A 26,706-nucleotide genomic window follows, 5' to 3' on the forward strand; every position below is an offset into this window, starting at 1 on the left:
CAGAAGGGGAAAGAAGAAAATAAACCAGCTCAGTTCTTCAATTCAAATTCCAACTCTGTGCTTTCAGGAGAGGAGACTTACAGCAACTGAAGAACTGGCATTAAGTCTCCTTTGTAGCTGCAGCTGCTCACAGTTATCTGCCTCCGTGTTCTCTGGCAGACAGCACTGCAGTACCAAAAGCCTGCAAATTTCCCAGGATGTAAAAAAAGGGCACTAAAGAGTGACCAGTGGATCCATCACGAACTTGCACACTCTTGTCTAACAGGTTAGAAAGATCCTGCTACAGCATTGCCACAGCCCACGGCAGCTTATGATTGCCTGCAGCTGCTCTGCATCAAGTCACTGATGGTGGGGGACACATAATGTTCCCTCTGAAAGCCTACTTGCTCAAGCAGGGCTTTCTGGTCTCTCTGGAGAGATGCTGCTGAGCCTGTATTTAATTGGCTTTCAGGTCCCAAGATGGATTTCCTTGCTATGGGATGTTGCACTACATCCTCTCTTCTCAGGAGTACTCTCATTTTTCAGAGCAAATGCCCACAAAAAGGGCATGATGTCAGGCATACCATCTGCAGGATGTGCTGTGCTCCTCCATTACCAACCGCAGACTGACGGACGCTGCTGCTCTCTCACCCCTGGAGGAAGCATTACAAACCCTTTTCAACACCCACCCCCCAATTTCAGTAAAGATCCCGTGACACTTGGTGGAAAAAAACAACATTGTATTTGATTTACAATTAACAGGATTTACAAATAATGACAAAGAAACAGATTAGCCATGAAATTAGGATGCCTTTGTTGATGAAGGAGTAGCTGGCAAAGCACCTTTATGTAGAAGTCATGTACCTCAGTCCTAAACAGTGTAAAATAACTTATAGCCCAGGCAGGTTCAGGAATGATGATACGCAAATGGAAGAAGTCGAGTACAAAACAAACCAAAACCACTCTCCCAGCCTACTGGGCCGGAAACCAGTTCTGGTGAGGCTTTTGATTTTCAGAAACTGAAGGAAAGGCCCACTGACAAATACTAGGAAATTTTCAAAAAGGGGGGAGGGGAATATATCAACAAACAGTAAAAGTCACTGTGTGACAACCTACTGGGCAGGGAGAGCGGGCAGCAGACACTGCGCTAGCTTGCTGAGAATCAGCAGAGTCTGGGCGCTTGGCAGGACAATGAACGAAGGAGTACAGATGGCAGCGCTTCATTAAAATGCTACTTTACTGCCAAAAACTTGCGAGACAAAGAGGAATAAAGTTCTCTGATGTGCAATACAGCAATTTAAGAAGACGTACCTAACTTTTTGATTTGTACGGAGCTTACCTATATTGTAAACACACACTTTCTGACAAGTTATTTCAATTTTCTTTGCTATGGGTTATGGTGTGTATTCAATCAAATGCAGCATTCCAAGGCTCAAAACTGACTGAGTGGTTTTCAATAGACGGGTATATGATTTTTCCAATATCATACTAGTAATTTACATCACAAATACAATAAAAACAAGTGATGGTATTTCTAGGACAGTTCCAAGATTCAAATAAAAAATTATCAGAACCATTCTAAAATAAGATATTATACATAATCAAATCATGTTAAACAGCACACTCTCGGCAAGCAGCTAATTACAAGCATTCTGCTGGTCATGTTTTTCACACAAAGTCATTCAATAGCACATAAATATTTCTTTTTCTGATCTGCTTCTTTTTACAAAACCATTCATCAGATTCACAGAATTAGTACAAGTAAGGCACATTAGCATATATCATAAAACTCACAATAATAACAAAGAGTTGTAAAGTTTCAAGGACTAATTCCTTCTTTGCAGTGATTTCTGAACCGAATGAGACTTCATCAGTAGAACCCTCCTACACTGACATTACTCTTATTTCCGTCACAGCCAACTGTGGTGGGTGCAATACTGTGCATCACCATGGACATAAATAATTAAATTAAGAACCATGTGTGGTAGCAAATCCCATTTTCAGATCTTGCACAGAAATCAGACACATTGTTCACAATGTTCGTTATGAGCATAGACCAAGTTTTAGAGCTATATGGAAGTCAATTTCCAGTTATCAAAATAAAAGGGGATATTGCGTGTGTCTCCGAGTATGTTATTGTTTTCCTAGTACAAATATTGCTTAATGTAGAAAGGATGCTATAGTATCGAATTTACTTGCATAATGAATCCTAAATGCTGATGTCTCAGATTCTACTAAATTAAACGAACTATAGGTTTTCCTTCTTCCACCCCCCACCCTGCCCCCAACCAAAGGACTCTCCTTCCCACAGAAGATTCATTTACACACAACACAGCTTTTAATTAGAAGCATAATTTACAGTAAAAATTCTTTACATTACACCTCTGCTATCAAAAAAACATGAAATCTTTCATTTAAAGTTGTAATTATACATTAAAAAATAGAACACTATTTCCTTAACAGGAAGAATGAATTTGAACATCTTCAGATCAGATTTCTTTATTGCGGCTTTTGAGTCAAAGGTCAGTCACTTTATTCTCTAATGCAGCTGCTATCTGCTGTAAACGGAAGGCAAGCTGCATTTTTTGTGCAGCTGGGTCCTCTTCAAGTGCATTTATAATCTGGAAGAAATAAACATAGAATGTTTAGAAACGTTTAGCTTAAAATATATGACAGTTCCTGGACGAAGTGTTTGATACTACTTTGGTTGTAAAGAGTCTTTTGCATTCGATCTGTACCAAAGATGAAGTCCATCTAGTAGGGCCCATGTTCTATTTTTACATGAAGGCAAAAAAAAAAGATTGTCTCCATTACTTTATCTAAGTTGCTGTAATGTTTCCCTTTACGCTGGGATCCAAGCAAATTAATAGGTAGTACTTTATCTTGTGAAATATTACATTCCAAGATGGAGTAGGCAGGGTGAAAAACATCTTTATAGCTATTTAAGAAACAATGCTTTTACTTACAGTACACCCTACAAGGCTTAAGGGACATCTACCAGCAGTCATTAAGCCCCATTCCCATGAGCTTTGGTTATGAGAAGCTCCTGGGTGGTCCACACACAGGCATAAGGTAGGGCAACGCAAAGTCTCTTGTGTCTATAGGCAATACAATGAAGGAAACGGTCTGGCCACAGCGTCAGGGAGCTGCCGGCAGCTCCCCTTTGGCTCTGGCCCAGAAATGCCGAGGCTCTGGCCCAGCACCACGTAGCGTAGGAAGAAAAGAGCTCATCAGAGGAGCCCTTCAGCATCCCGCATGCAGCCTCTGCTGTAGAGAATATATATAGGAAGGTATGACTCTTAAGACACAAGGGATTTGAAAACAAGAGCTAGAAAAGGTCAACTGTTATGAGAAGGCTTTTCTTCAAATAGAGTTTTTTTAGGGCTTCTCAAGATCAAATATCAAAGGTTTCAAAAGGTTTTCATTTCCACCATCCTCTAGGGATACTTTTCCACCAACTATTAGATTTCTCCATTAGAAGAATGTGTTACACGGCAAAACCGTCCTTTTTCTAGAACTGGCTTTATTAATAAAAGTCAGACACTGTAATCAAGCAGAAACCTTTAGCTCTGTTTAAATACTATATAAACCTGCAAGTACAAGAATTGGAGAAATAGAGTTTGCCTGTCACTACTTGTGGTTCTTACCAGTTCTTGCACATCATTTTCAATGGAGATGCAGTCGGTATCAATCTAGCCAATTTCACTTTGAAGGGCTGGTATAGCATTTGAGTTTCAAACATTGGAGCAAATTTGTTTAGAAATAATTATTTTAATGGTTTTGTTTTTAAAGCATGAAAACATTTTTACAAGACAGAGTTAATAAACACTTATTACAGTACTTAAATTTGGTCTAATTTAATTTGATATTGTTCCCTTAATTTAAACAATTACATCTTGCTGTAACTCCTCAAATCTGGACTAAATAATTCATTATTATCTCTGCTGGTGAATATATCCTTCATATAAATGTGGACAATTAGAATGTACCCACTTAGTCATTGTCAAGCCCTGCAGAGATGCAGAAGGTACCGCACATGCTGGGAACCACTGCGTCAGTAATAAAGACAAGGGCAGCTGCAAAATGTTCCAATTTATGCAAATTAAAACATTTTCATGGAAAATAAATAAGCTCGATTAATTTTACTGAATGGTTCTTGACAGATTATCTCCATAACTCTGAATTAGCAGCCTTTTCATCAGAGGCAACTTGTTGTTATACAGTGATATACGTGAAAGGCAGAGCTGCAGCTATGCACTGGGGTTTGCTGGCCTGCCACTGATGGAAGTCCCACAGACTGGTGACTCCACCTGCGCCTGCCACCAAACGTGAAACCGCGACTGGAAGCAGGGAGACAGGGGCGTGGAAGAACCTGGGCTTTACGGTTCATCTGTCACCCAGGGTCCCTGAGTGTTTCTGTAAGAGGTCAGGCCACGGATACATTCAGGAAGGCGTTGACAGCCAGCTTGGTTAGCACTGGGGATGAGGGGCGAGGAAACCAACGCCATCGGGTTGGCCTGCATTCCTCTGGCCACTTCCCCTACCGACCCTTGTTGCAAGACTTCTCAGGGTGATTTGATTTTCCCTGCTTACATCTGTTGAAAAGCTGCGACAGGCTGGCTGCTCCTGTGTAAAGCAGCTGCAGTGAAGCTGAGGATGAGACTCACTGCCTTTAGTGCTAAATATAAGTGAAAACACGAACTGTGCTGAGGTGCAAGACAAACTGAAGCGAGCTCACATGTGCTGTACTCCTTTTTGATTCAGCATCTGTTCTTACTTGCTTTGATTTAATTCTGAGAGTTTTCTGGAGGCATTCATTTCCATGGAAACCTTTGAATAAAAGTTTTCTTCTCTCTTTTTGTTTTCAGATTAAGTTTAGAGAGCCATAGCCACAGCCCAGCTACACTGGGATATTCTTTGTCCCCCTTTCCACGGGGGGGGGGGTGAAGAACCTAAGAAACATTTTGGACTGAATCTGTGAGGCTCCTTTTGAATCAGGCTATATTCAACAGTTACTCTACTTTGGTTTACCTTGGGCAGGCACTTCATTTGGCACAGCAAAACAGGGACGGTAGCATGCATAGAAGTTTGAAGTGCATCTTAACTAATAAAAAAGGCACGGTCCCATTCCTACTAGCAAAACAAGTTTAATAGATTGTTCCTAACAAAAAACCACTGGCTTGAAACCTGATATAGCTGTGACAACTACTTTTTGCTCGGTGACATTCCTATGTCCTAATTCTTAGGAATTAGGACAGTAGAACTGAAGAGAAATGATTTTTATATCTATTTCTCTTTCAGATCTTGTTAAATTATCAGTACCAAAACCAGATAGTTCATAATGAAATTGTTCATTTATAAGAACACACCCTTGACCAGTGTAACTGCCAAGCAAGGTGTATAACTGCAAAGTTAGAGCTTTCTGCTCAGCATTGTTTTTACCTGATTATCCAGGGAATTCCAATTGTTGTTCCTTCAGACTGATGTTAGCCTTCACAACTTTTTGTCATTGACATTAAAAAATGAAAACAAAAGCTGCAACTTACCTCATCATAGTATTTGTTAGTATACTGGTAGAGTTGGTGTAGAGCCACAAGTGTATTTAAGGAATCAGTATGTGCCTGTTAAACAAACAAGTGGGCAGAAAACATGTCAAAATATGATCACAGACAGCTGAAAGTTATGCACAACCATTGGATACAGTATACAAGATTTCCAAATGCAAGCTCTGCATCCTGTAACTTTTGTTAAATGACAGTTGGGGCAGAAAAAAGGGGTGAGAAAAGTTTTGTGTGGTGATTTTTAGATCAAGACTTTCCCGCTGGTGTTCTTCCAGCCTGCCTACAACTCTAACACTGGAGCTGGAAAATATTTTGAACTCTGAACGTCAAATCACAGACTACAGCTCAAACATCTGTTAACAACATGGGTATGTATAACTAAAGCATTTACTCAGTACAACCTACGTATTGTTGAGATATTAAGCACTGGTTCTGTCACAGTCATGACTGTTTGAAATCCTTTTTCCAGCTCTTTTTAACTCTTTAAAATTATTCACACCTCACTACAGCAAAGGTGTAACTCATCAAGATCATGAGCACATATATGTTTGGAAAAAAGCCAACTGAATCATGAAGATGGAAAGGGGAGAGAGAGACAGAAAGAAAAAGGACTTTAAATGAAGCAGGAAATAACCCTTCCATTACCTCTTCCTCCCTCTACCCCTGACATTTAACTTATTTAGTGAATGTGCTCTACCTGTCTAAACAGATGTTTCTCATTCAAATGTATAGGATTCAAGTCTCTAGTTATGCCTATAGTCTTTTAAGTTAGGTAAGAAAATGAAGAATTGCAAAATATTGCTACTGGCATAAATGATTACCCAAGGCAAAAGCAGCAGAGAAACATCCATCTTTCCTTGCTCTATAAAAGTCACTTCTAGACCTGGTCAAAATTTGCAGTGTTCCATCGCTCCTTCCATATATGTTTTTATTATAATTTATAATGTAAATAGAAAGGATCAACATATTCTGCTGATATTAAAACATTCTATTGAATTTACTTTTAATCACCAAACATTTTCATTTTATATACATTTCAATTTGTGTAATAAATAAAGTGAACTGGAAAATGAAATGTGACTGCAGATGAGTTTTGTAGTGAATGACTGAAAATAGAAATGCTCTCATGAGGAAGTTGATCTGCAAAATGTTAGGTCCTAAGGGCACTGAAATAAACAAACCACAAAAAATTCCCCAAACATCCTCCTTACACTAGAACTCTTCAACTAAATTAAGCAACTAAGCAAACCAGCCAGTAAGTACACTGTCTCTTTGCTCAGGCTAAACAACATCATTTAAGACTGGTGAGGGCCTCTCCTGGTTTTCCAAGTTAAATCGAGTGCTTCGAAGGCATGAGCCTGCTCTAGCTCAGCTGAGCTGCAGAGCGGACAGGCTTTTTCAAGACTGAAGCAGGTTTTGTAGTGTCTTTGCTCCACCAGTCTCCAACCAGAGTCCTCAGCTAGCAACCAACCCCCTCTGCTCTTCTCCGTGAGAGGTAACCCCCAATAATCTATAATGCAAAAAGTGCCACTCAGCGAGCACATGGTGAGCTTCTCACATGCAGTGTAAAGCAGAAGTATTGCTCTCATACAGACAGCTCTAAAATAGGACATACTGAATGTATGTGCCTCCTCTTTCATCTCTGGAATCTAATTTTTGCTATGGAAGCACTCTGAATTCAGTCATTACTTGTTATCAGTATGATCAATGCTAAAAATCCTCTATATGCTGTGGAGAGAAAACACAATTCAAGAGTGCTATAATTTTTCCACAACAGATGTGAAAAAATCCCAACACTTTGCTCTGGCACCTACATCACTCTGATTAGTGATGATAACCATTCTTGGTTCCATTCAATAATCAACATTTCAAAGGGCTAAAAGGCATGACTACACTAAACAGGAGTATTTCAGAGATTTATGAAACAACTCATTTGATGTTTGCACATACAACAAATCCACTTGTTGAGCTAGAAAGAGAAGACAAAGAAAAACAGTGCTATGCTTGGCTCCAATTTCAGGACAAGAAAATGGAATTTATTCTTACCCTAGAAATCTCTGCTAGATGGGTGTTCATGTCTTGGTCACTAACTGGCACCATCTGACGAATACCTTTGTAGTAACTGCAACAGATGAAAACAGACTTTCAATTAGGTGAAATACACTGTGGTTTTCTGGTAATTCTGTCTTTCAATTTTGCGATTATTTTAAACACGCTTCCTAATAATGCAGGAGATGCTCTACCACAACAGACCAATTAGTAATCCTACCTTCCAACAGTCATTAGTACCTTCACAACAGAGGCAAATCATACCTGATTGTACAAGGCCATACCACTGGAAAGAAATCTATTTATAATTGCAGCTGATGATTATTTTAGGTCTTCAAACTTTTGAAGTCATCAGCTAGCAAAAGTTTTGCCCTGAGGCAGATCTTCCACAGTATTCAAAGAACTGCCAATTAGTAAATGAATAAAGTCAGAGATGGAATAGAAAAAATGTGTCTGTGAAAATGTTTTCAGGATTTGATCTCTACTGAGTTATGGAAGTGCAGCATTGTTTAGACAGATCGTGTGAGTAACAACCACCACTGCAGAAAACAGCATCATATTTTCTCCTGAATAAATCTATCCATCTGTCTGCACAGACATGAACATGCACTGGGTCATAACGGTGCTCCATTTCAACTCTCTCAATGCCACCACCAAGGGAACATTTTAACATTCATGTGTAAAATTTTTAACATTTGACAGTTAACTTTGACTACCTCAGCATTCGCTTTTCCTCTTACACAGGCTTAAAGCCCTAACAACTCCAAATAAGCATGAAAAGTGTCTATACTTACTCTTCCACCATTTTCTTATAGTTAGAGATTTCTTTTGCGTAAAGTAATTTATTACTCGGAGAATCCTGAAAAATTTATAATAGAGAGAAACTTGGTTGATTTATGAACACCTCTGGCAAGCAAAAGAAAGTCAAGAACTTAAGCTCAAGCCTTTATAGTCACATGGGCTTTACAGATACTAATGTTTGGATGCTTATTAACATTGGTGGGATTATTTGTCCTAAAAGGATGAAGTTTCCACACGGCATTAGTATTGAGTTTTACAAATACATCAATGCAAGATCATACTAAATGATTGATGGACATGAAATAATCAGTTCTGAAACTTGCTTTTTACAAAAGCAGTTGCTATTTTCTCCTTTTTATAAACATCATTTGGCAGACTACACAGTAACACAGACATGTTCACCAACCTGTTAAGTGGTGAAGTGCTAACTTCATTATAAAACTAAAAAGAAACTATCAAGGCTGTATCTCCTCAGAGAATGGGTATTGTCTATGAGGATGCCCTTTGTCTTGTCAGGCATGAGCATAGTCAGGATGTAGAATGCAAATCACTTACTCTGCTTAATTTGTGCTCTGTTCTTGTGCAAGCATCCATGAAAGTCTGTGCAATGACTGACAAGGAAGCATCCACTACTTCGTGAACATGAACATCAAAGATGAAATGAGGATTTTTCAGTATGTTTACCCAGAATCTAAGAGGCAGGCTGCAAAGCAAGGAAAAAGATAAAAAATCCTTTTCACACAATAAATGTTCTACAACAAGCAAATCACATGAAATTAAGTACGGGTTTCTCATTTTGATCTCCTCACAACAGTGAAGCTTAATTTTATATTTCGACATTTATACAAGCTATCTGTTGTCTGGTTTCCATGTCTGAAAATCAAGCCTTTACATCTCTCACAGAAAAACTCATACAAGAAGAATCTCAAGTGCCCAAAATAGCAAGAGAAGATGTCTGTGTGGGTAGAGAAACTACCTGACTAGTATTTTGTTAGATTTTGTGCTTTGACAGGTAAATCTAGTCCCATTTTCCTCTCGCTTTCCTCTTTTCTGAGGAGAGACAAAAAGTAAAGTGGTAAATCTGCCAATGACAACCCCCTAGGTAGGCTGGCTTTATTTTTGCAACTTCTAGGCTTACAGAGAATCCTTTTGATCACATAAACATATTATCTCAATTAAAATGATTCTGAGAATTATAAATGAAATTTACTTTGATTTGTTGTATGAGTGCCAGTACATACCTGGGAATTACACTCTTCGTTTCTCTGCAATACAAGTATTACTCTGTTCATACTGTACCTGTTTGTTTTCCAGATGTGAATGGTATCTTCATCCTTGATGTCATGTTTTTCTGCTTGCTCATCAAGAAAGTCAAAGAAGTATTTCACAGCTGGTGGCACCACATGGTTTGAGTTGAGCACGCTATGAAAGAAGTTATCTACGAACTGCTGAAGTGTACCCTAAAAGCAAATTTAAAAAAATCTATTACATTTGTGTTACAGGCTGAACTTGGTGCCGTCCTAGAATCTTTTATTCCTGTTGACACTAACAGCCCATAATCCACTTGCAGTCAGTGATGGCCTTCATCCTGAGTGCTAAGGGTACCGGGTGACAAAAACCCAAGCAACTTCTTAGTGCAGTGACCTTGCAAACTGCCAACACAGTAAAGACCTTCTAGAGAACAATTTTATGTTCCAGCCTGAAAGGTTGTGACTTTACCAGCTATTCTATGGTTTGCACAGAAAGGTGTGCTTTCTGCTTGACAGAAGAAGCAGGTTGATGCTGACAATGAAGAAGAAACTGGCTGCTAAGTATAAAATTTTTAAATACATTTACACTTCAGGGTCGTTGTACACATAAAATAATTGTTAGCCATTTCTTAATGGTTTTGCAGTTTCCCACCTCCGGTTTCCTCTGACTCCAGAGCACCATGCAATTTGTAGAAAAAGACTGAGAGGAAAAAGTACCAGTGAGCATTTGACTTTTTGTTTAAGAGCAAGCACTTTAGTCTCATCAGACACCCAGTCTGGCCCAGCTCCATGAGCTCCACCGAGCCCAAGGAGTGAAGTGTCCCAGGAGGACTGTGTGCTTGGTTGGATTCCTGTATCTGCCTGGACTTTAGAGACTGTGACCTCAGAGACTATCCCCTTGTTTTAGAGATGACCCCGTTGAGGCCACATGCAGTTCGTACCCACTCAGTGGTTGGCCCTATGGACACATTTGAAGGGCTGCATCCTTCCTCTCACCACCACTCCCGCTGCCAGCCTCAGAACAGGGCAGGGACCAAGAAGGCAAGAAGGCCTAAGCCACTCTGCTGTCAGCAAGGACACATCGACAGTCCTTGGGTTGTAGGGGTAGCTGTGGTCCAGCCGTAACACCTCACCAGCTCTGTATGAGTGTGTAAAGGTCCAGACTAGTAGTAATCTGTAAACTGGCTATTGGGAATAGAAAAGCGGCAGCTGCAAAGGAGTTATTAACAGAAAAGAGGGATGTAAACTTCTTGCTGGCTCTTTGTCCTGAGTCTATGTCATCTATGCACAGACTTCCCTTCACATCTACTTTCACATTTGGACAAATGGCCTTAGCTGGAGCCAGACCACTCTCATTTTCATGAGGAGCCTGGCTTTAGGGTCATTAAACATATTATTCTAAATTCTTTCTGCAAGGAGGAATGCTTTGCAAAATTATTTTGCTTGTGATCCATTCTGCAGTATAAGCACTAAAAATACTCTAAAGGGACTATTATTACTTGAAAACATTTTTATTTTTCTAGGTTATACTGCAGCATTGGCCACACATAAGAAAAGGGAAATATAAGGCTCTGTAGCAGTTTATAAAGCATCTAGTTCAAAAGAAAACCAAACAAAATATTATCTAAAGAGGTGGCACGGAGAAGAATATCCATCTTTGTCTTGCAAGAAAAAATCCTTATTTAACAAGCACACAATTGTGGTTCCCAGCTTTGATTGGGAGTTATACTTTATCTCTTTCCCAGTAATGATCCTCAGGGCATATTAATCACTTGAGGCCCTGAACACCAGTTTTATGTACATGACACATATTCAAAATTGCAGCCAAACACATGACTAATAGTTGCACCATTTTCTTCATTTGTACCTCAAAATCTATAGAAGTAAGGTGTAACCATGGCACATCTGAGCCCTACCTTCACAGAAAGAAGTCTGGTCAGGTAGATTTCTGTAATAGCTTTGGTCCTCTCTTTTTCTTTCACGCTGCCCCGCTTCGATTTACCTTCATCTATTTCATCTACTGGCCGGACTAGATGCCAGACCTTATTTTCATCTTCGAGGAGTGCATGCCCTGGAAACAGTAATCGCAATAATTACAAAAACCAACCCACACCCACAACAGCAACACAAAAATAATCATATACATAAGTACATGTAAGATCTTTGTTCCCTATCCTTAACAAACCTGCCCTCTTGCCAAGAGGATCTAGATTATTCAGTTCCTGTCCAACATATATAACTCAAGTACTAAATGTTCAATAATACATGAGATGAAAAAGCTTGCTTTTGTCAAAAGCAAAGGGAGAGGAAGGAATCACACAATAAGGAAACTCCTGTTGGGTCATGTAAGCACAGTATGTGTATTTTTTGAGGTCCACACACTGAAGTACTCCACCCCTTTGTGAATTCTCAGAGACTTGATCAAGTTATAGAAACTCAGCTAGGTCTGACCCAACAGCCACCACAGAAAGAGCAATTGTAACCTACTCCAGGTACAAGGCAAGATATTGTAGCAGCTCTGGTGAATTTGGCAGTGGTGATATAAGACTTTATGGTCTCAACCTTTTTTCTAAGTACCACCATCATCATTTACATTTTTACCCTAACTGCTGAGTTCAAAGTATGGTAGATCAGTTGAAACCTGCCTTTATCAGCATTTGACCAGCACCACTTGACTTTGTAGCTGAAAGGAGGAAAAATGCATCCCTTTGCTGAGAGGACGTGAACTCCAGCAGACAGAGATAATGACTGCTGCAAATTCATAATCCATGTAATAAGATTTTTAAAAATTTGTTTGTCAGTATTCATAGCTTAAACCAGAGAAGGAGACTCACATCAAGTCTGTTAGCGTATAGCAGAAACAGGAGTAAGCACCTGGATGCTAATAACAGCTCATGTGATTACAATGCCTCACTATGCTGTCCATGGCTTTGTCATGCATATGGTCCCTGAGCTTAGTTCAATGATCACGCAGTGAAATAAAGGGAGTCTTCCATTTCAGCATCAACATGAATGTCCAGACAAACTCTAAGCTTGAGAATCTTTTGTTACAAACAGTTCTAAAAGAGATGATACAATTGTTTTAACTTGCAATTAATATCCCTTGTAAAAACATTTGGTGTCACAAACTTGGTTTCAAATCTCCTGGTTTTACTTGTTCTTCCTTTAATTTCTGAATTTTTATATCTACTTGGCATAGTCCCTAAAACCAATGGCGCTTTTCCAGTGGAAGTTACTGAATCAGTGCATTTAAAATCATTGACGTCTTAAAAATGTGAAAGTTATTTTTCCCATAAAAATTGTGATTCAGCCCTATTGCACAAATTATTTTGCATTACTGATAAGTTTTATGCTTCAATATATGTATCTAACATAACTGAATCCCAGTTGCAGCAGAAAATATCAGTCTCTAATTGCATGAATTTTGTCCTTTCAAATTTTTGGCCATAGTAGTTTATTAACTAAGTTCTTCAACAGCTACATTAAATTTACCAGCGTGAATGTATATTCAATATTTTACATCACAGGGGAAAATAACATTTACGTGTAATCTGACCAAGCTAACACTTCTGCTTGAATCTACTTTATATATCCTCATGAAAAACATTAGCTATGCAGTTTTCTGAGGCCTTTACTTCTTTTTAACCAGGTAGGGAAAAAAAAATGAATCCCACATTAAATCATATTGTCTTTTCAGAGTCCTCAAGTTGACTTGGAAGTTCATGTGAATGAAGCAAGCAAGAAATAAAAGCTATCACTTTATTTTGAAGCAGCTGCGATTTCGCAATCGATACCATTCATAGCAATCATCTGCCAGTACAGTAAGAACTGCTGCTGGGCCCAAAGTCTGGAATTTCTTTTGCAATGCCTGTTATTTACTTTTGTAAATTAATAGATCAAATCACGCAGTTAGAGCAGAAACTATTTTCCAGCCTTATGTCAGTCGCTTGGTATACTTCTGCTTCCTCCTTTGACTCAAAGGAATTTATCCTCTCTTTGCCCTCCTGATGGTATATAGCCCAGTTTAACTTTGGAAAGAAAAGAAACAACCAAAGGTGTTTCCACTGAGATTACTGGACTCTATGTGCAGCTTAATTTGGCCCGTGTTTGTTTAGCAACAACAGAATTGGCTACTAGTGAAATAGTAGTTATTTCATAGGGAATTAGGCATTAAGAGGCTACAGCTCAACCAGATGAACTTCTGCAACACAAAGTTCCCACTTCATTGCTAAAAAAAGCAGGAAGAAAGAGGAAGAGAAATTCAGAACATGGGGCAACAAAACATGTCAGCAGTATGGTTGCTAAGAGAAAATAACATTCCTGTGAGGTAATATTTTTCCCAATGGAAAAGTAGGAGGTGAAGAAAATAAAAGATAGGGGAAAACACCTCCTTCTTCATTGTGGTAGCCACATTATACGTCAAGCTGTATGCGGGGAGAGGACTGCACCCACTGGCTCAAACGCTTCCCCCTGAACTCTTTGTCTTGGCCCTTGGGCATTCTTTGGCCAATACAAAATAACGCTGCGGGGTAGGGGTGTTAATGTCAAACAATGACTGCGCTGACTGATTATAGTGATATGAACCATGATGTAAATGTGATGGAGGCAAGTGAGATGGTGACAGGCAACGCAGCCCCGTTCCCCTTGCGTGGCCTGCAGCAAATTAGCTTCCTTCCAGTCTCCTCCCTGCCTGCAAATACACTGCTCCATGGAGGTGAAGGAAGGGCTGCCCTACAGTACTTCTGATCTGCAACCCTCTGTCTATTTTTATTCAGAATTAAGAAAGGAAAAAAAAAAAAAAAGCCCAGAGAAAATCCCCAGAATAACAGAGCATGTTGTTTTGGCTTACAGTTCAGTACAGAAATACTAGCATGAAATCATTGAAACCATTCTTCATCTTCATACAAATTAGTAATTGCATTTATTATCTCCAGAAGCAAAAGATGCTGCATTTAATTTGTCACAACCTCCAGCTTCTAGTGTCTTCCTGCTAGAAGCTGTGAATCAAAAGCAGCATGGAAGCAATGCCAGGTTTTAGAGCAACATCTCTGAACATGGTTTTACATTTTCGTTCTGTGCAAAGCTCAGTACTTTGGCAGACAGTCAATGGCTTCAGCTGACACTTCTCAATGCAAAAGGTGCAAGTTAATGAGAGGCTCTGAATAAAAGGAAAACCACTTCGTCACAAGCCTCATTCATAGAGCCAGGATAAGATTTCTGTCTATTCCAACCCTGTAAATCCCTGTGTCATATAAATGTGTATGTGTGGGAGGGGGAAGCCTCTGATCCTCTCCTCTCCCTTTTATACACATAGCATCTCACAAATCACTGTCACTGCAGGCTCTCGCTTTGCACTGTCTTTGTAACATTTTATAGCTTTCCAAAAGACCAAGTTGGCACCAGATACCTCCAAGGACCCTTCGGCACTAAAGAAAATGGGCTAGTCTGGCATGAAATGCTGCCTTCCCAAATTTGTACACTACTGTGGTGCAAGACAGGGTGTAGAGAAGAAACATGGTGGAAGTTGTCTTAATTCCATACTTTGGGATCTGAATTCTCTCTGCAGATTTTTCTTTTGTGTACAAGAGCCCTCATGTGACAGCACTGTCCCCAGAAGTCTGCTTTTCCTTCACTATTTAGAATTTATTATGGCACATGTATAAATAATGAGTTCATCTTGGAGTACAGATCATGTATGTTCAAAGAACTTCATCATACTGAATCATAGCTAAAGATGTAATTGTAGAGAAGGAGGAAAGAAAAAAAAAAAAACCAACAAAAAAGGAAAACGTCACGGTCTGGTCCTCTACTGCCTGCCACAAGGGTAGTGAGGAGGGGAGAATGAAGACTGGGAGCCCAGAATGGGTGACTGAACATGGCTCTGTGTTAAGAAAGCAAAGCAAGCTAAGGACACCAGCAGGCTCCATTCACGGTCCACTCCACTACTTTAGAGTGGAGGCAACTACTGCCTCAACAGTTATCTCAGCAAACAGTGCAACCAAACTGAACAGGGACTAGGAATCAGTTCCTCGCCTGGCTGCACTTCACTGCCTTCTGTATTAAACCGGATGGCTTTTTAAGTTAACATGCTGGGTTGGCACCTGCTGTGACAGAGTAGTCACCACTTAGCCAACTATGGCAGGCACTCGCAGTAAAGGGGTTAGAAGATAGCAGCAAAGGGGTAGTCATGACCATTAGAAGACCCTTCACGGATGCTGGAAAAAGTCTCAACAGAAAGCATCCAGGAGGGCAGAGTAAAAAGTAAATGGCAAGTAATTCTGCCTGTCCTAATTTCCTGGCTAACACTAAACACAAATGAAATGGAAGTCTGCACATTTTTGTTAAATAGCAATATATGTCAGACCTATGAGCTGACACCCATCTTCTTGAAAAAAGTACATTTCTGGCATATTATTTCCAATCTGTTTGACTGTCCAGCCCTTGAAACCTATTAAATCTACACCAGTAAATCTGTTTAAGGGAATGAAACTATTCAGTGAAGCAACGGCTTTTGCAATTGGTGCTAGACAGAAAAGTATATCAAATGAGTTTATAGCAGGAAGAATGAACTCAACAATTATCATTCCCTAAATCTAACTTCTAACCTGTGTAAAATAGCTGAATATAAGGATAAAAAAAAAAAAAAGAGAAACTGAACATCTGATATGTAAAGGAAACACAAGTGACAAAGAACATAAATTTACAAATAAATATTTCCATAAAAATCTGAGTACATTTTAGGTTGTAATGGATGTTGTGTCTCAAGAGGTTTTGAGATAAAGGAAATTGCTCTGGACAGAATACTAACATGTAGAAGTAAAAGCTTTAAAAGATGGGTTGCAAGCTAACAGGTTGCTTTCCATGTTGAGAAGTCCAGCATACTGTAGCAGACAGTAGTACAAGAATTATGCAACAGCTGCATTAGTAATATGAAAGAGAGGAAACATTATAAGGAAATTCTTGATACTAACTTAGAGTGGATTGCAAACCTCAAAAAGAACAAAGGAATTGTGCAAAACACTGCATCTAAAGAGATAACATGTATGGAATGAATGAAGCCAATTAACAAACCCTGGAAAAACCAAGCTAGCGTAGCTGGTGAAACATCAGAGGGAGGGAGACACAAAATATGAACGTGCAGAGATGAGTTTGCACGGTAACATAGTTGTAAGAAATGCAATAAAAAATTACATCAGATCCATTACTTCACAGAGGGGAGCTGATCTCTACTGTGGTTCATCTAGAACACTGCATTTAATTTTCAGTCTAGTAAGAAGTGGAAGAAATTTGGAGCAGAAAGTAAGTGAAGAAGGAAGGAGAAAAAGAGATAAAGCTTTGGAAAGATGGAACATACAGTTTGACTACAGGTGTAGTGGGATTAAGAAACAAAATATGCAAGGAAATGTTTGCTGAGAGTGCTTTCTATTAAGCTGGGGTATGGACTCACAGCTATTATGGCTAAAGCCCCATTATTTAATGCTTTTATAATGAGGACAAAGAAAACCACTGCAAGTGTACAGTGGGTAACACACAACAAATAAGCCCTATATAGTCTGGTGGGGAATATCTAGCTCCACAGACATGCTTGATAAACAAGATCAAGACAGCATTGTCACCCTCTCTGTGTGGGTTTTGACTTCTAGTCATTTTGGGAGGTAGGGAAGCCACAAGATACTTACTCTCCCCTGGAACATCTTGCTGATTATCCTCTGGCTGCTGGGAAATTCCCATTTTTGATAAGATGAGCGTGGCACCATCTCGGACCTTTGAAAATACAAACACAGGGATGTTATTCAAAAGAATTATGCACCACTGAACCTCTTTCTTAAAACCTAAACTGTGGTTTCTGTAATCTTTTGCAGGGAATCTAGACCTATGATTAATGCTGCCCTTCAAAGCTTCTCGGGCAACGGGCTCTGCAATTCAGAACACAGTCCCTCTCCCTCCTTTAATAAGAGATCCCAGTAGCACCTCCTCTGAGATTACTGAAAATGCTAGAAGCATCTCCAAGACTTAAGTGGTTCCTCAACCTGGTGTGGGCACCTCTTGTACAAAAATGGGGTATATCATGAAGAATCGGACCTGTCTGTTTTCTGAGGGAAAACTAACTTCTATCTTTCCTAATCAGGGTATCTGTTGTTAGAATGCAATAAATAGCATACAAAGGGAAGATAAGTGGATTGCAAGTGCTTGGTAGAGTGCATAGTATGAAACCTAAACCAGAAGCATAGTACGAAACCTAAAACAGACGGTACAAAAATGTCAACATCTGCTCTCCTGACTGGGCTGTTGAACAATCCAGACCAACCCAAAATCTATTTAGCAGCAGAGCAAGGACAAAGACAATTCTCAGGGGTAGGAAGTGGTAGAGAAAAGAATAGATGAATACGAGACCTAGCAAAAGGAGCTTGTGAATGTTCAAAGGGGAATTTGGATTTGGACACTGCAATGATGAGGAAACCAAAGTGCTGGCATTTAGGTAGTGTGTTTTTGGTAAGATGTTTAGGCAATATGTCTAGACCTAGCCTTTTATGCTCCCCAGCTTTTACTGCCTAGACCCAGAGCTAGGGTTTTTTTTGATTCTTATGTAGCACAGAAGTTTCTCTAAAAACAAATAAAGATTTTATTTATTACTAGAGAACAGTTAACAGATGCGAACAACTGCTCTGAAACACCTCCTTACATTATAATGCATTAGTGTGTTGATACGTTTCCATCTGCCGTCTCTTTGGGATGTTAAATCCAAGTCTGAGAGGATCTGTGCAGTAGAACCTGGACGCCACTCTAAGGGGTAGTTAAAATGAGAAAAAAACAGTTTTTAACCATGGGCAAAAATAACTACTCCAAGAATGTTTCAGTTTAGACGACCCACTGACACATTGTGGAACATTAAAAGAAGTAATTTGGCACATGCCACGATGTGCGTTTTTTATTGCTTAGTAGTTTGGTCTTTATTACAGAAGTTTGCACGAGCTATTCCCTAACCATGCACATGACTTCTGATTACTTTCCATAGAAAGTTAAATTCCTTTGCTTAGAATACTACAATCCAGAACAGAGTAGGACGTTATATGGAATAAAAAAGGCATTTTTAGGGAATTTACTAGGATTTTCTGAAGAGCAAGAATTGCATCCTCTACTTTCAGATTAAGGCAGTAATGAAGATATTGCAAAATTATTAATTAAGCTTTTATTATGAGATTATTAGGCCTTTTAAGTTACGTCAACTTCTTTTTTTTCCTCCAAGAAGAGAACAGTAATTTTGAAAGCCTTCAAGGAGGATGATTTTCAGAGTCTGGGTGGCTCATCATCTCCTACTAGTGCAGCTCCTCTAAGTTATAATTCTTTTGAGTAACCACCTTAAAGGCAAGTCAAAATCAGTACCAGTTTCTGAAATTGCATCATTACTTCTCCATCAGCTAATTGTCCATGCTGTCATTATCACATTAATTAGTACCTGAGAATGACTCTGTCAGACATGGAATACATTTGTGCTAACAGTGATTAACAGGCTTTTTGCACACTAATGACAGTATACCGAAACTTTAAGAGTCAGGAAAAAGAACTCTGTAAGAAAGCACCAATTTTTAATGCATATTAAGATTGTTGCAAAATGCTGTATTTTTGCATCCAGCTGAACATAAATTCAACTTTTTTTTTTTTTTAAAAAAAAAAAACAAAAAATTGCTTTTATAGACATTTTGGGGGAAAATACAAAATCACACAACATCATTCACCTGCTCAATATAGTATCACAAGTAGCTACCTACCAAGAACTACACTCTCAGCTTTTGGCCACTGAGAACATGGCAGATTTCGATAGACTTGGTCTATTATCTTTTCCTTTACTTGTGATATAGTATCACAGTTCAGCACTTTCACAGGTATGGAATCAGTTCCTCCATCTTGTACATATACATTTACTGTCTGTAAAAAAAAGGAAGTACATGGTTATTAACACAAATCATCTCTGAATTACCTCTGAATCTGTTTTTCTGGGTGATTTAAATGCAAACAATATCTAAAATTCACTGTGCAATGATTATTGCACAGCAGCACATATTTGCAATGGGAGTATGGATTATTTGAGGGATCCTTTGCTGTTATGCAGCCAACCAGCTATCATAAATTCCAGCTAATTCCTCCCACTATGACAAAACAGAAAAGATGCAGAATAGATTTACTCATGTCTAACAAGCTACTATTATTGAGTCTTGGGAATTTATTAGAGACACACAAGAACAAAACAGCTGAACCACTGCCTAGTTACATGCTTCTCATATAACCTGTTAACCTGGAACATAGAAAAGCAAAAGTAAAGCAGTGCCCAAACTTAACGAGTTCCCAATAATCATTTGAGCTGCACTTTGCTGAACTCCTAGAATATTGTGTGCTTTTGCCTTCCTTTATGCTGTCTTCATGGTTGTGATTTTACTTCTCAACTTGAGCAGACTAGGTCTGTACATATGGTGATTTAATATGGCTCAGCTGATGAGCAGTGACTTGTTCAGCTCCCGTAACTTTACCTCCTGTGACCAGCTGTTCATTAGATACATATAAATACACGCATAAGTGCACACACATATATATGTAGATATAAAAGCCATTTATATCATCTTTGGTGTTTGAAGACTTCATTTGCTGCTTACTGTCGTCACAATAACTCTAACAGCTCCAGGAAATATACCTAGGTAGTTTATGCTAGTTCTAAAATATTACTGTTTTCTGATAGTATTGACATGTGGTTTTTTAATGTTAAAGAGAATTTCTTGAAAGCCTGTAATTTGCTAAATGTAGAGTGATTTTTTTAAAAGTAGCTTCACTATATAAGTGTCAGTTTTAATACAGACAAAAGCAAATGAGAAAATGATGGCCAGGAAACTTCCCCAGAAGGAAAAAAGCCACCAAATCCAAATGAAAAGCCTTTTTCTTTCACTAGCTGAATCAGTACAACAGCTCAGAGCTCTCGCGGATCTTTTGCCAGTCAGGTAGCTTTGGAGGCCAGGCACATCGGAAGCATTGCAGCTCTCGGATACATATGGTCCCGCCAACCATAATGCCTGAATTTATCATCTCAAACCTCAGAAATAAACTTGCATGTCTGGTATTTTTAAACAGTGAAGAAAAGCTGCGCCATACGGCAGTCAAATTAAACATGATTGCACTGTCCCTTGACAGAACTCTCAAACTAATCATGAGATTTCACCTTCCTTTTCCTATTAGCTTTATGGTAATTAGACATGATTTTGCTGCTGGTTCAGTATGCAGCATGTCAGTGTAACCAGTGATGCAAAACAGATTCATCTTTTAAATAAGAACAATTAGAGAGCAGACAACTGCTCTATACCATACTTTCCCACCGTGTCTCACTTTCAGGCAGAAGTGAACTAATTAACCCATGCTTTAACCTACCCTGGTGCACAAATGCTCCCTAACTGTTCACAGTTACCACAACAATGTCATCATCATGCCAAAGATCCCAATAATTTATAGTAATAGTAACGCCCTTCACAATCTTTCATCATACATATATATACACTCATATATCTCATCATCTTCTATGCATGCACACACATAAAATCTTTGTTTGATGGGAAATCTGAAAATCCGGACCAAATACTGCTACTGTACAATGTTAAAATGTTTAATATCTAGCTAGTATGCTTGTTGTGCCCACATCTGATTGCATACACAAATTTTCTGCTTTCAACTGCATTCATTTAGCTTAATTGCAGGCATTGGCTTTTTTTGTGAAAAGAAACAGACTGAATAAAGAATTATTGCCATTAAGTCTTACACAATGTACATTGTAAGTAAATTTTGTTCTCCATGCACAAGAGGAAATATAATGAGCATTTCCAGTCAGTGTGGTTTCTATGGGTGCCACTTTCAGCTCAGATATAAAGATAACAATTCAACTAATGTCCAAAATATCAATTGAACTTAAAATATTTCTTCTTGCCCAGCAAACCCTTTTCCTCCAGGCAGTCTAGGTCACAGTCTGGTGATTCTGTGAGTGAAAGTCCTACAGCAATCTCCTTACATCAGCCCTCCCATCAGCATCCCTTCAGAATATACAAAATGGTCATTTTTTTTAACCAGGACTTAATAAAGCTTTTTATTAAGTTTCCCTTTCCACACTGCAGATATGTCACTGCATCTTTCTCAGTTGGAGACAACCACAAATGGCTCCTAGCATGTCAATAAAAAGAGAAATCAGAGAGGGAAAAAAAACATCCTGTGTTGGTCTTTGAAGGACAGTCTATGCATCTTTGATATTCATTACACTGTATCCTGAAGAGAGACAGCAAGATTGTGAGAAAGAGTAAAACTGGAATTTATGCTCCCTAAACAGCTAAAGAGTGGGCTGCTTCAGTTTTTTAAAAAGACAGTGAATCCGTGTGCTGGAGTCTGGTTGAAAAAGTGGTGGAAATTTGTGGCAGTGAACGGAATTAAGTCAAAGCAGAATTCATAATAGAAGAGAACTGGACCATGGCACTGGTGGTCAGATTCAGGGGTTGGTTGAGCTCAGATGGGGAATCCCTGCAGCAGGGATGTCCACTACATCTCACTTGAAGCATCTAACATGGGTCTCCAGAACTGCCTGTAGAGGCAGCTTCCCCTCATCACTGTAGGGAATTATTTCCTTAGGTGGAAATAAACCCGTTTCAATGCTGGTTGGGCTGCCTGTGTTCAGGAGAGTTTGACTCACACAGGAACAAGTACAGAAATAGGTTCATAAAGTATTTTGGAGATTGCAGAGCCATCTCACAGGACTACAGAGGAGCTCATCCTGGTATACTAATAAAATTATCTCTAAAATGACCTTTGATATGCTGACGAGCAGCAATCACAAGGGAGAAAGACAACCCGAAGTTCAAGCGTAATGTTAGTGCAAGAACTCTGCAAAAATCAATTGCCAGTTAATTTAGATGGGAAAAGGGAAGGAGCTGAACACCCCAACCACTGTTCAGACAGACTTTGAAAATTATGAAAGGGATTTACTGAAACGGATTCCACAGTGGCAGGACTTGGATTTAATGCTTAGAAGATACTTTATAATTCTATTTTCCTGCTTGGAGACTTGCTTTGGTCAAACTATCGACAGCCCTGCCCATGACCAGAATTTCTATGCAGATCACAGTAGTCCAGAAAAGTATGTACAGACTTAACACTACAGGACTTAATTTTAAAAGAAAAAATGATTTTATAATATATTAATCGTGCTTGACTTACCAACTGTGTGTACTCTACATCATCTCCCAGTAAGCCTGTGTCATTCAATGTATACTTGGCTTTCTTTAGTACAGCATCCACTGGGCCTTTTTCTACCTGGTGTTTGATAGCCTTGAACAATTTATAAAGAGGCTCCCCAGCATTGTCCTGTTTAAAGGAAAGGAAGTGAAATAAAGCAAAACCAAACTATATACTCAATGCAGTATGTTTAAGTATTATTGATAAAACCCACAGGCAACAGACTTCAACTCTTACCTTGAGGTACTGATATAAACAAATAGACATCCAGTTAGACAACATTCTCTCAACAACCGTTTCAGATCTGAAAAAGAAACCAACCCTGAGTATGGTAAGGGTACTTAATAACAAAGTTTTATAGAAAAAGATTGCTTGCTTGAAATATAATATTTTTACATGCTTAACTGCATGCACTCTCCTAATGCAATGATTTCCCTATAGAGTCTTGAGAGCATGTACTTGCTTTAGGATAAGTGCTTTGTATTGCTCATCATGCCCGAGTACCTTCAGCTCATTACTGAAAAGCACACATCCTTTATGCAAAATCTTAAATTGGGTCTATGCTGTAAGAGCTAAAAAATTAACCCAGTTGTGCAGTTACCAGGAAATAACCTACAGATTACAAAGCTACAACATACACAGAGCAAGGTCTTTCCTAATTTATTTGGGATAACAACAGGGTTAAAAACACTAAAGCAAGCCCTCACTGAATGCACAAAGCAAGCTGATTATGTGTGCTCATTATGGAGATGATGTGTGGTATAAATGCTAGATCATTTGGAATAAAATTAGATTAAAAAGTAAATGAAATGTTCAGTATTGTATTTTGAGGGTAGACGTTTCAGTAATCTCGATGCAGATTCTACACTACAGTACTTGAATAAGGAAATCTGTTGCCAGCCGTCCTGCCTCTGCCTTCCACAGCTGTTCCTGGAGAGCTTGTCTTCCTAATATGCTTGGGCCAGGCTATTTCTGACTTTCACAGATAGTTGGCATTTTAATACAGTCACATTGCAAAAGAAATACATTTACAGAAAAACAGAGAACTACAGAAAATATGACTATGATATTCATTCAAACCTTCTTAGCATCAGCTTTGGGTTTTTGGCCACAACATACTGCTCCATCAGTTCTAAGAACAGCGTCCTCATGATGTCAGTATAGTATTCTAGTTTTCCATGTAAAGCAACTGTCAGTAAAGATGCAAAATACACTTTAGCTCGAGCAGAGAACTCCCTTTGGTTTTCCAGCGTGTGAATAAACTGAAACAGAAAACAAATATAAAATCAAGTCAGATGACAAGTTTCTGAAGAACTTCAACACTTGCCTGCACTAAGAAGACAAGCAGTATTATTTTAATACTAATCTTCTAACTACAGAATGGAAAAGTTTTCAGAAGTTTGAAAAAAACTACTTATAAGAAAACATTGCCTATAATTTGTTTTTAGATACACACATGGTGTACTGCACTAACCCAAGGAATGCTTATATACTTTAACTGAAGCCTTACCTAAAACAACGCTTCAATTAAATGAAAAAAGGTGTTCTGTGACAATTTTTTAAAAGAGAAAATCAACTCCCCTCTCCCCCAAATTCCCAGTCCTTTCACATCAAATTACAAAGACACTAATCTAAGTACACCTGGGAATGTGCTCTCATCTGCCATAAACTGTAATGCTACCATTAACTAGCTCAGCACTGGAGCCTCATTTAAGAAAGGAGAAAAAGTTAGAAGCCTAAATCTATACTTAGGTGTCTGACAATCAGCCTCAGTTTTTGAGAGTGAGCAATTAGAATTCTCTTCAGAGCTGCTGTGAGCACTCATCAGTCTTGATGAATAGGCCACTTGAGGAGCCTCTGCCTCTCTGGGACAGAGATCCAACAGATGGCTGCCCGCAGGTGACTCCCATGATGAACGAGGAGGGAATCGGCATTCTCCGATCACGTTTCTTAAAAGGCTAAAACGAACTTTTAATAGCAGTTTTTATGCCAGATTGGGTAATATCTGTTTTCCTACAGCCACTGCAATATTGACTAACTCCATACTATGTGACCAGGCACAGAAATATTATCTCGCCTCTCCGACCCACCAGGAAGCTCTGGCTGTGATGCCACATATCTGCAGTGGTTACTGTGGAACCAGAACTGTACGAAAATCACTTATTTGTAATAATTTTTGTTCATACCTGTCTTGTACACACAGGTATGCCTAGCTAACAGACAGGTGAATCTACGTCAGTACTCACATTAATGAGAAATGATTTGCTATTGAGGAGGTTGGAGAACTGGTTCAAAGCCTGCTCCACAGTCTGCCGCCTGGCCTCGGGAATATCCAGCTTCCCTGTAATCATCACGTCTTTCTCTCCATCTTTGGAGGGCAAGAAGAAGACTCTGTCCGTGTAGGTTTTGTAGTCCAGTACTGGAATTCCAGCTTCATTGATATCATTTGTCTGATCCTCCATCTCTATCATTAGATCTGAAATATGCAACACAGTTTAAAGGTTCATTTAAAAAAAGCCTGCAGCTTTTTTAGGCAACATGATCTCTTTGGGTGCCTGGTAATGGGGAAAAGCAACTCAACACCTCACATTTTCTCTTGCTGTTTTTACCAATTAAGCTGTTAACTACGACCACAGCTAATCCTACAGTGACATGAGGATAACTGCCTTTAGCATGGATAGTTTCCTTGTTGTTGCCTATCCAAAAAGGGGCCTTAATGGACATCTGGGTGAGTTCATGTACATGAATGGAGTATTGTAGCACAGAGCCAAAAAAAAGACACTGCAATATTATTTTCTTGTTGTTTTTTTTTTTTTTTTCCAATGCACATTCTATTCCCTCTGATTCTAGCTAGTAATAAGAGTTCTTTTAAAAAACACATAGCAGTCAAGGAAAGAAAGGTTTAAAGTGTAAAGCACACTAATTTAATTGCAAGGGGATGGCAGGAAGGAAGAAAGTGAAATCGTTCATTGAAATTGATGGAAACATTTCTGTTGGACTCAAAAGCCCTGAAGTTCTTAAAAGGGACAACAATTAGGGAATCATCCTTTGGAGCAGCTATTCTAGCTGAAGGCTTTCCAATTATCCAATATTGCTGATTGACTAGAATACCGTGTTAATTAATATAGTGACCTATTGTCTCAGCAATTTTATTGCTCTTGTTCATTCATTTTCCTCTTCGTTTTATAGCATTCAGCAAAGCTGAAGGAGAAAGCATCTTGTGGTTTCCAGCTTTGGGGTATTTGTACTTCCTCCCTAATATCCCTTCCCTTGGCTATCTTTGGTCCCGTGAATTTTAGACTGTCTGCACTTTGTGCTGTTGACATTACAGCTTCACAGTATGGATCCAGAATGTGTTTTGACTTCAGTGTTTCATTTTACTGTCAGCCAAGGTGGATGCAGTTTAGGAACTGGATTACTCCGTGGACGTGCATTCTAATTCCCCAGTGTTTGTGCTTGGTGGAGCAGAGAGGAAACCTTCAACCCAACAGGCAGCAGGAGTCTGTAGCCCCTACTAGGAATGTCAGCAAGAGAAAGGCAACTTCTTTCAGAAACAGGTATGAAGTTCCATGGTAAAGGTGGTGAGAGGGAGGGCTGCTAACCTTGATTGATCCTCTCACAGTTCAAAATGCAGTTTGAAATGAAGCCCATTTGGGAATAGTTCTTGATTCAAACATTTGCTTCTGGTTTGTGTCCAGAACCTGGAAGGACTTGGTTTTCCAGAGAAAACAAGCTGGTACAAGAAAAGAATATCCTGTCCCAGAAATGCCAGAAAAACAAGACTGGGAGAGGCTTCCAGCACAGCCAAAATC

The 26,706-nt window shown here is 39.1% G+C and overlaps 1 protein-coding gene across 5 annotated transcripts in view; it reads right to left on the bottom strand.

Moving 5' to 3' along the window:
* Positions 1-702: 702 nt before the first annotated feature.
* The window catches only part of PLXNB2 (plexin B2), a 261,372-nt gene continuing 235,368 nt past the window's right edge, over positions 703-26,706 (bottom strand). For all 5 annotated transcript variants that reach the window (XM_075024963.1, XM_075024965.1, XM_075024964.1 and 2 more), the window contains 14 exons: positions 25,141-25,370; positions 23,975-24,156; positions 23,132-23,198; positions 22,877-23,023; positions 19,411-19,567; positions 18,324-18,424; positions 17,320-17,404; positions 11,557-11,711; positions 9,690-9,850; positions 8,946-9,093; positions 8,384-8,448; positions 7,587-7,662; positions 5,526-5,600; positions 703-2,600 (listed from right to left, as the gene is read on the bottom strand). In XM_075024963.1, the coding sequence (XP_074881064.1) occupies positions 2,496-2,600; positions 5,526-5,600; positions 7,587-7,662; positions 8,384-8,448; positions 8,946-9,093; positions 9,690-9,850; positions 11,557-11,711; positions 17,320-17,404; positions 18,324-18,424; positions 19,411-19,567; positions 22,877-23,023; positions 23,132-23,198; positions 23,975-24,156; positions 25,141-25,370 (1,754 nt within the window). In that variant the 3' untranslated portion in view covers positions 703-2,495. The remainder of the gene's footprint in view (positions 2,601-5,525; positions 5,601-7,586; positions 7,663-8,383; positions 8,449-8,945; positions 9,094-9,689; positions 9,851-11,556; positions 11,712-17,319; positions 17,405-18,323; positions 18,425-19,410; positions 19,568-22,876; positions 23,024-23,131; positions 23,199-23,974; positions 24,157-25,140; positions 25,371-26,706) is intronic.

This window comes from Buteo buteo, chromosome 4 (assembly GCF_964188355.1).
Source record: "Buteo buteo chromosome 4, bButBut1.hap1.1, whole genome shotgun sequence".
Classification (NCBI taxonomy): Eukaryota; Metazoa; Chordata; class Aves; order Accipitriformes; family Accipitridae; genus Buteo; species Buteo buteo.